Source organism: Pogona vitticeps, chromosome 2, assembly GCF_051106095.1.
Source record: "Pogona vitticeps strain Pit_001003342236 chromosome 2, PviZW2.1, whole genome shotgun sequence".
Classification (NCBI taxonomy): Eukaryota; Metazoa; Chordata; class Lepidosauria; order Squamata; family Agamidae; genus Pogona; species Pogona vitticeps.
The window spans coordinates 259858446-259869255 of NC_135784.1; the positions used below are offsets into that span (position 1 = coordinate 259858446).

A 10810-nucleotide genomic window follows, 5' to 3' on the forward strand; every position below is an offset into this window, starting at 1 on the left:
AATGCATAGATAAGGCAGCCAGAGTGCTTTCTGCTGCATGCTTTGTTGATCATTTTACACCAGTCTTGCACCAACTGCTTTGCACTTCCAGTTTGTTTCAAGATACAAACAAAAGGGCTTGTTTTTATTTTATTTTATTTTATTTTATTTAAAATATGTTTACCCCACCTTTCTCCTTAAAAGAACCTATAAACGGCTAAACAGCTTTGGGTCAGGATATCTGAAAGGCCATCTCCTGTATGAGTTTACCCACAGATTAACCTCTGCTTTGGAAGTCTTGTCATATATCCCATCATAAAAAAAAAACTAGATTGGTGGCAACACAGTTCAGGACCTTTTGCGAGCTGGCACCATAACTTTCAAACTTTCTCCTTGGGGATGTCAGACTACCTTTATTTTATTTTTTTTGTTCAGTTTGCCATTACAATCTTCTTCCCATGTGGCTTTTGGATCATTTAAAATGTAAATGTACTGGGTTTTTTAAAGGTGTGTTTTCTCTATTTTTTTTTAATACAAAATTTGTAGATTTAAGTGTTTTCTTAAAAAAACTTGGAAGTTGTTTCACAATTTCTTGTGGGGCCAAAAGTAAACTCAGAATTTTAAAGCAAATAACTCTATAAAACTACTTCTTTTGTTTTGTAGGTGAATGAAATAACTGTGGAACAACTAGTGCAGCAGCATCCACACATCACGTTCAGTACTGTGCTACAAGATTGCAAGCGGACCTTGGAACGGGCATACCAGATGGGCTGGACACCCAATATGTCTACAGCCTCTTAATTCATAGCAAAACATTAAATAGGCAGCAAAGTTTCACTGAATGTTTGAAAACTGTTAAGTTTTTTTAATTGTCAATGTTATTGCTTTTTATTAAATCTATGTTCAATTTTAGTATAAAGTTTTTAATTTTGGATACATTCATATCTATATCTATTATATATAGAGTTTAAAATAGTGGGAATATCTGTTCAGTTTATTAATTAAACCATTGGAAGAGAAACCAGGTCAGAAACTTAATTTTTCTGAATGTTTCTATGTCAACCTAAACATCTGCAAGTGTCTAAGATTTTGCAGGGAGCATACTAGTTTTCTTGATGTAATATAATTGTAAGTTTACATAAAATAGAAACACTATTTGGATGTGTTTTTTTCCAACTGTAAATGCGTTATAGAAGAAACTTATTAGAGATTCATTGTAAATCCAATGTTTAAAGGCCTTTGGCAAATTTCTTGAAGTGAATTCCTGCTAGTTCTGTGGATAGCTTCAGTAAGTGATACGCTATGCCTTTTTCTTTCACATTCTTTATTTTTGTGTTTCTTTTTTCTTTTCTTTCTCTTTTGGATTGGAAGTGGCAACTCCTTGCTTACACTCCACTTAAATTAGTGCTAACTTTCATGCATCTGAATTGTATAAATTGATGCTACCCATATCTGTGTTTTTGAAATGCAGAGTAACAATCCACAAACAACATTTTGAATACATTTTGTCAGCAAATCCTTAGCTTGGATAGAATCTTTAATAAGTGCTGAGCATGTTTTTAGTGCTGCCAAAGTGAGAATTTTGCCATGCAGTTCAGTCTGTTGTGAATAGTTTTTGTGGGGCAGGGGTTTAAGATGGGCTGCTTAAGTGGACATTTGGTGCTGATTATGCCTTTCATTAGAATTCTACATGTTTGCACCTTCTAGTTTTACAGTATATAGCTTCAATTTCATTTTAATTTCTGAAATTTTTAATAAACAAATCAATGAATGATTGCATGTGTAAAAAAAAACAAATTACTGGTTCAAAAACAACTGGAAACCATGATCTCCCACCACATGACTGAACTGCAGTAGGTCTCAGACTTGCGTCTTACCCTCTCAGCAGAATTTGAAACCCTAAGATTGGAAACATTTACCTCCACTATAAAACAACCACAGGTCCCTGTTACATCTGAATTTGTGGGACTGTGGTTAAACTTTGATTAGACATGCCAGAATAACAAAGGTAGATTGTCTTCTTGGTTTGTTCACTAACAATAATTTACAAAAACCACGTTCTCAATATTAGTGTAACAGAAGCTATGGTTTGCACGAAGAAATAAATGTTTCTAATCTCCCTCAGTGCCACATGAACAGGCAAGCTCACTGAAGCTTACTGAGAGAGCCCATGACTTACATCCCATCTGCCCCCTGCATAGATTTTCACACCCAGTTGCTTCCTACCATATTGTATACATATGGTACAGAATCTCCATCCTATGGGCATAATATGATTCCACTCTGTGCCCAGATCTGGTGCATGCTGCTTCCCCAGGTTGCTTACATCTATCCTGTGTCACATCCACACACATCCAATAAGACAAGTTACTGACAATGCCATAGGAAGTTATGGAAGTGAGATATCTAAATTCTAGCCCATAATAGTTGCTGGAGGAATTAAATGTGGTGCTATCTTAGGGAGTTGGTGACACAGGCCATGGCCATACCTAATATCTGTGTCACAGGAAGAGATTAGTTCCCAACAACAACAGCTGTTTCTCCACCCCTGCTCTAGTCCACATCACACGCTACTCCCTGTTTTTTTCAAATGCATGCTACAGTGTTCAGTTTTTTTAAATCCTTACCCATGATAAAACTGCATGTTGACACAGGGAAGAGCATGTTCAAATGCTTGCATGCAATTAAGGATTTAAAGATCATATCTGTGTTTAAAACTGTTAGTATGAACTGAACTATACACATAATAACGCACCAGCTACCTCTATTTGCTGATGTTTTCAAGAGCCACATTAGCAATTGTTGCCTCACAAGTACAGCCATGTGTGCACACTAATCTTTAAGCAGTGATGCATGGGCATTCATGATCTCACGGAGAAAAGTAAATTGGCTAAGACTACTCTTCCACTGCAGTCTTGTATTCTTCCTGGAAAAACAAGCCCAGTGAACTCAGTGAGGCTTCTAAAAGAGGTACATATAGAGGCATGCTGTTGTTCTTCCATCTTCACCCGATAATAAAGTAGAAAAATATTTTGATAGTAAAATTAAGGACCCACTATTAAAGTCTGGCCAGTTCAGAGTGACACTAGATTTTCCCCCCTCATGAGATAATCCCTCTCTCATGATACATTCAGATCAATGTATTATTTTATACTAGGCTGCTTGCTCGGGGGTGGGGGGGAGAATGCTTTCCCATCCCTTTGAATTATACTATATAACTTTTATATTCATATGCCACCTGAAGAAATCTACCTGAGTTTGGTTAAAAAAATTTGTAATCCAAAACAAATTTATAGAATATATGCAAAAAATAGAGAAAGAATATGTTAATGAAAGGGTTAATTTTATATGTGTTGAACTATACTGTGAAGGGTCACATTTCAGGACAGCTGACAAGCAGACACTGTGAACAGGTAGGGCAGTAAGTAACCTTTAGAATGCAACAATTTTATAAAGGGTGTTTTGTTTTTTAGATGTAACACTGCGTATTTGTTTTTTAAAGGTTAAAGTGTTTTAATCCAAAATATCAAATGTTCAGACTTGACCTGAAGAGTTGCCATTATTGTCAAAATGTTTGGCTAATCTAGAAGACCTTAGGCAGCATAACTTGGAAAACAGCATTAGTGTGTTTGTATAAACCACATGTTCAATCTCAATAACATCAACCGCTGATAATGACAGAAAGAGATTCCTGTGTCATTTTCTTGAATGTTTGTTGAATGTTTTCTTATTAGTTATTTCAGACTGAATCTGTAAGTCTTTGGAGAAGAAAATACAGTGGATTTTGCTTGGCATGTCAGAAATATAGATGAATCTATGTAACCAGGATTTTTTTATCCCCTGGAATAGTGGCAGTATTTTCACAAATAAAGACAAAGAATGGAGAAGAAACTTGAGCATTCTTCACTATTAAGAACATTCCGATGACCATAATTAATGAACTTAATTGCCCCTTTTGATTATGTGCAGTAAAAGAGAGTAGCATATAATGGAAACTGGCATATCTGCTCTATTTCATGTAGGAATATGGTATTAGGAACGGAAACTAGGGAAGAAAAAAGCCTCACTGAAACAAGACAGTGCTGTTTCAGGTAAAGACTAGCCCAGTTCATCCTGGGCCAGAATTGGAGTCATGCTCACTTCTATGCCAGATGCACAAGCATATATCTGTGCTCATGCATACACAGACACACATTATTTATTTCTAAAGGCATGCTTTACAGCCATTCTCCTTGGCTGCAAAGAACAAGCTGTCCTTGTAACTGCTTACAATTTGCTGTTGGAATTCAAACAATATGGAATTTGCAACCGGATTGTCTCCTGCATATCCCACCATATGAGGACTTTCTCTCTCTTTTTTTGCAGCACTCCCCATATCAGGCAGGCAGAGCACAGAAAGCAGAGAAATAGAACTGACTTGAATACTAAAATTGTCCAATTAAATAAGCAAAATGCACCCATTTCTAATATTCACTTTTCATATTCTTTGTAAACTTTTTATTCTGTAAACTGTTCTTACAAGAATGTATCTCCATGATGTCATGAAGGTGGAGCTCCTTCAAAAAGTGCATATTCCTTTCCATACACCTGCTCCCCAGCTCTGAGTGATAACTGGAGTAGAGGAGCCATGTAACCTGACTCCAACTAAGGATTCTGCAGACAGTGCTGTGCTGTACATTGTTTGTATTCTACAAGTTATTACAAAATGCTTTGCTCTTCTATAACACCCCCCTCCGCTCTGTGCCAGAATGACATGCTATGAACATGATACTAGCCAATGTTTTCATTGGTTGCCTTCCTTAATTTCTTGAATTAGATCTTCCAACTAGTTTATAATGAAAGCAAGGTGTTTTATTCTCTGCTGGAGAAATATGCTGTACTTGCTATTCTTACTTGAATTTATGATGTCTAAACATATGAAGCTGCCTTACCCTAATGTTTAGTCCAATTATTTCTTACTGTCATTGGTAGCAGGGTCTCAGGAGGTTACTTGTCTTTCATTAACCAGAGATACTAGGAACTGAATCCAACACCTCCTTCTATATGCATCATGTATGCTTTACTGCTCTATTTGCCCCTCAAAATTGTGTACTTCATGTATTCTAAACAAAAAGGATAAGTGATAACTGATTCTGTCAGCTCTCCATCATTATGGAGAGACCTTCCATCTAGTCAGATATTATTTTTAAGAAATTCATTATTTAAAAACATGCTACTGCTCCTCTAGTCTACTTGCTTTGCCAAATACGTTGGTGTCTTCTGCTGTAGCTATTGTCATTTTGCTCTTTTTCTCAGTCTAGTTCCATCAGACTGCCTCTGTAAAGATACACACAGAAATGTCAGTCTTAACCTGTTGAGAACTTATATAGTTGCGAATGATTGCTAAGTTCATTATGCCTTGTCCTTCATACATACTTTCATATGTATCTGCTTTCATTGCAGAGATGTTTAGATGTTTCTAAATAAATCTGCAAAGCTTCTAATAATTCCAGCTATTTCACCTTTCTAGCTGTGGTTATCATATCGTAATAGAAAGAGACCATTTTCAGAAAACTTGCTGGCTAAAGGACAACTAATTTCACAACTACTAATACAAAGCTGCACAGATCCAATAAATCTTGAAGGACCTCAAAATACTGCTCAGTCATTACTAGCACTCTTGACAATCTCAGCTTGCTCAAATACTCACTGACAGCTTCAAGAAAAACTCATTGCAATCTAGCACAAAGTATGGGTTTTGTACGCTTTTAAAAATGTTTCTGTTCTTAGAACCTGCTCTTTTCATTCTGCAATCTGATTTTAAATTTTGTTTATGAAGCAAAATTTCTCTTTTTAGATGATGCTATCTCAGCAGCCATAACTGGAAAGGAAGACACTGTTTATATATATCAATAATTCATAAGGCTTGTTTTAACATGCTTTTACTGTCAAGTGTTATTTACACTTAATAGAGCACTGTTTCTAGATATGGAAGCAGTGCTTTAATGAGCCTGAAATCTTATTTTAAGTGCTGTTACCATATAATCCATAAGGGGTGGATTAAAAAATCATGGCAATTATGATTGTAGCTGATTATGCCTACTTTTAGACATAATCAGCTTAATAGAATACAGTACTGGTTTTTGATATGTGCTTTGTTAAAATGTCATGTTCAAACCTGGCAGGAGCACTCTTGTTGTATTGGAGGAGAAACACGCTAGAGTATTAGCTTCTGCTGGGTTTGAACATTATAATAATGTGTAGATTACAGTACTGTGGTTTCTTTTAACCATTCATGGTAGAAGTGGGAATGACAGGCAACGCACACTGTTCATGAACTACATGCCTGGGTTCCACAAGCACTTGAACACATCTTTCAGATGGTATAGGTAGTATTAATTTGCTCTGAAAAATGGCAGGGGTGTGCTTTGTTATCCTGTTACTTAAAAAAAAATTGAGAAGTGTGTCTATATGGTTACATAGACCAAAAATAATTAAATCAAACTCAAAGAAACAGTGTCAAGTTTTGTATCTGCCCTTGAGACTCCAGAGTGAGCTAGATCTTCCTGTTAGTAATTTGTTCTTCTTCTTAAACACTTTCCTTTTGATTGAACCTTGTGTGTTCACATCCAACCAGTTTGCTTTTGAGTAAACTGGAAGGTAAGCCATCAGAGGTTCAGGTTAAAAGGAAGGAGTGGGGAGATAGAACAATTATTTGATGGGCTTCCAAATGTTGTATAACTGGATGCATAAGGCTGTGTCCAGCAGAATACTGGCAAAAAAGTATAAAAAGTGGCATTAGTGTTGCATATCACAGGAACAACAGCATAAATGCTACCCACATAACCATCATAGCACCTAATGAATGGAATGGAGGTGAAATAAGATGCAAAAGTGTTTGTGGCATTGATTCTGTAAGTAGAATCAGAGAACTGGGCTGTATATTTGCACAAGGATGAAAATCAGTTTACCAGAAACAATAGAAGCTTTGAGTTTATGGATTAACACCATTGGATAGAATCTATATAAAAGGTCAGTGATGACTTCATGTATAACAACATCTGAATCTATGCACTTTTTAAAAATTAAATACGAAATTTATATAGTGAATATGATTATTGGAAAAGAGCACATAAAGAGTAAAGGAGTAGAGGGTTTTAGCCAAAATTAAGGTATTTCTCTAAACCTTCAACACACCTGTGGTCTTTCCTTCCTATAAATATGATCCAGCCACTATATAATCTCTTCTCTATTGCACAGATTCAAGTGGAAACTGGTGCAGAGCTAAAGACCAGGTGATGTTCTTTTACTTTATTTTTCCTTATTTTTTAATAGTATGTGTACCTCATTTCTCCCCCAGGGAGAAATTTAACAATGAATAACAAACTTGCAATTTAAAAAAAAACTCAAAAGAAGGAAGAGAATTGTAAGCAGCCTTTTAAAAGAGGAAAGTATTTACCTACTTCCAGAATATCAACAATTAATATATGAGATGGGCTTCCTTTTGGAAGGGAGTTCAAGAGCCTAGATATCTACAGCCACCAGAAATGCCTGCTCCTAAATTCTAAGCAGTTATATTGCTGAGATTATAGGGTCATAAGAAAGGTGGAAAGATTGATCTCAGTAGAAACATGGAAGAAGGTAGTCCTTTGGATTTATTGGCTGAAATCTTGTAGCTTAGTGATGTAAGTAAGTCACAGAGTAGGCCTACTTGAATCAATAGAACTTACGCAGTAGTGGACTCACCAACCCATTGATTCAATAGGCCAACTAGTGCAACTTACTATGTTAACCAACAGAACTTCAGCCACTGGTTACTCAGCTATTCAGAGCTTTAAAGGTCAGCAGCAGCACTTGAATTGCATCCAGATCCAAACTGGAAGGCTGTATAGCTCTTTCAGCTACAAAGCAACACTCCTCTTCATGCAGCTCTTCCTAAACATTGGGCCACTGAAATCTGAACCCATGATAATTTCTTAATGGTGTTTCAAAGGCATTCCTATCTAGAGTGCATTGCACTATTTCAGACATGGGATAAATGAAGAACATGTTGCACTAATCTAATAACTTTCTGTTTCATAACTAATCTTGCATTTTTAAAAAGCAAGAAGACTGGCTGATACCATTACCAATCCGTGGGATTGGTGAATGGACTAAATATTTAACTTTGAAGAATGGAAATTACATAACATGTACAAAAAAAGAAGAAAGTGTATTAAAAACTCCTCCTGCAAAATATGCTTCAGTATAAGGCAGTGGGAAAGATTACAGTTTGAGTAATTGGCAGCCATCTACAGATACTGAGAAAGATAGTAAAATCAGCATCCAGTGAGATCAACCCCACTTCCTCAAATCAATCCTAGAATGCTGCAAGCTCCACCTCAGAACTCATTCTAATCAAGAGTATGTGGTTTCAATATCTGGCCAAGATTAATTTTGAGATCTCTTAGTTCCCCTCCCTAACTTTACCAGCTTTGCAATGTCTAGCTTGAATTGAATAAGAGTCCTGTAAGACAACTCAAAATCTACCCTGTTTCTGAGATTTTAGTGGTCTCGTACAACAGTCTCCCCCACCCCCACATAACCACAGGTGATCTGGTTCAGGATCAACCACAGATCTCTGAAACTGCGGAAATAAGGGAACCCATTAAACTGAATGGGTGAGAACGAGAGGAGGGTAAAGGCTGAGAGGAGAAGGTAAATGCACACATGCACTGCATGCTGGGTTGCACCAGTGGCAATAGCAGATATATGAAACCGCAGATACCAATTCCACAGATACGGGGGGACGATTGCAGTGGTATCACCCAGTCTTGCTTCTGCATTTTCCATAAAACCCTGTCGTTTTGCATTCCAGTTGAAGGCTTGGGCGAACCTTTGTTATGAGGCCCTTTCTGAGTAAATGCCCTTCCCACTCGGTGTGTATTTTAGTCCGCCCTCAGCAGGCACTGATTCTGTAGCCTCTTTTTTCCTTTTCCTGCTCCTCATTAAATTTACCTCAGTTTGGGAGCTGGTGGAAACCTGCTTACCAGAAGATGAAGAGTAGCAGCAGCACTGATGCTAATAAATGCACAGATCCTGGAAAATGTCAGCAAATGACCGTGACGATGCCCAGCCCTGCCAGAGACCATTGTGGGCAATTGCAGGAACAAGTGCCTATAGCTCAATGGAGCACAAGGGATAGGCTGGCAAGGCAGGGGAGAGGAAGGACACGTTGTTGTGTGCCCCGTTGTTTACATATTCAGCTGCCAGCTAGCCAGGGAAGGGATTGCCTCAAAAAGGCATTCCTTCTCTGGCGAGCTGACACTTGAACTTTTTGACCTGATAGAGATGTGTTCTGGCTCTTCTGTCCTGGCTCAGGAGGTGGACTGTTTTCCTCTCCTTTTTTAAAAACAAATCTCTCCCATTAAAACCAATAAGAGGACATGGATCTACACAGTTACTGGAAGAAACTGGGATTTAAGATATTTAAAAATGTAAGTTGCAATGAAAAAATAAAATGTCATGAGAGATGAAGCAATAAAATATATAAATCTATATATATAAATACTATATGCAAAAGCAACATAACTAAATACCTTTTGATCTGATAGAAATACTACAAACTGTCCTTTTATATCTACCTTTGTGTTTCTGTTAAAGCTACCAGTTCTGCCGCTAAGTATATAATTTTTTTTGCATCCTAAGCATATAAAAATTGTACCAAAAATCTTCCTTTTGCAACAATTACTGGGAGAAAACTCTGATCTAATCACCCTTATCAGCATAACTGCTTTTGAGCATTGCAATGTATTGAGCAGTGCATTGCAGTGATGTACGTGGGATCTTCAGCTTAACAAAAACCTGCGTACAATTACACTCGACAGCACTGAAGAAGACAAGGTCAAAGCTGTGGTGGTTCTGCATTTATGTAGTCTATGTATATATTTTCACAATGTCTATCTCTAAAGAAATTGTACTTTTGCATTGCCCCATATGTTTTTAAATGCTTTTGTCATGGATGAGTCCCCAGGAGAAGAAGAGTTATCAGGAAGATCCAGAGCACCTGGAGGCTAAAGGGCAGACTCTCTTACAGCTACAGGGGGAAGCAAGCAGAGCTGATGAAACACTCCTCTGCCTCAGAGAACACCATCATCTTAAGGTGTAGGAAAACAAATGCACAGTCAGCAAGCACCATCAAGGGAGATTTCCAGCCTCCATAGTTGGAATGAATGCTGCTGAAACTGGGAGGCAGCTATAACAAGAACTATGAAGTACTTTTCCAGTCAGCTTTGCTGGAAACAATGAGGATTATTCACATTGCTGCCACTTCCAGACATCCTTTGCTTTGGATTCCTTGACCCAATTCGCCAAGATCAGGTACAGGATTCCCTCTTGAGCTATCTTTCATACTTTTGAAAAACAGTCATGAAATTTGTTTTGTGTTTGAGTGAGAAGTGGCTAACTGATGAAAAAAGGAGTCAACTTCTGGCATTTTTTCCTAGCTTGAAGTCACTTTGTAAATGGTACTGAGCACAAGAGGGTATCCTACAGACCAGAGGTCCCCTACCCTCAGTCCGCAACCCAGCAGTGGTCTGCGGCCTAGGCGTGACCAGGCTGCAGACACAGATCCCCATGAGTGCCCCACCTGCTAGCATGCCACACGCATGCACGCAAGCATGCTCCACCCCCTGCGAGTGTGCTGTGCGCATGCGCATGAACATACTACAGCCCCATGCAAGAATGCCACAGACCCCCCCCAACCAGTCCGTGGATGGGAAAAGGTTGGGGACCACTGCTGTAGACCATTTTGACTGCTGCCATGCATGTTGTCAACAATCAAGCTGTCCTTTGCTGTGTTACATTTTGCATC

At 38.0% G+C, this 10810-nt stretch overlaps 1 protein-coding gene across 1 annotated transcript in view; it reads left to right on the plus strand.

Moving 5' to 3' along the window:
- Positions 1–3870, plus strand: part of FBXL17 (F-box and leucine rich repeat protein 17) — a 242717-nt gene extending 238847 nt beyond the window's left edge. The window contains exon 9 of the mRNA XM_072992481.2: positions 643–3870. Within this exon, the coding sequence (XP_072848582.2) occupies positions 643–780 (138 nt within the window). The 3' untranslated portion in view covers positions 781–3870. The remainder of the gene's footprint in view (positions 1–642) is intronic.
- Positions 3871–10810: the final 6940 nt, after the last annotated feature.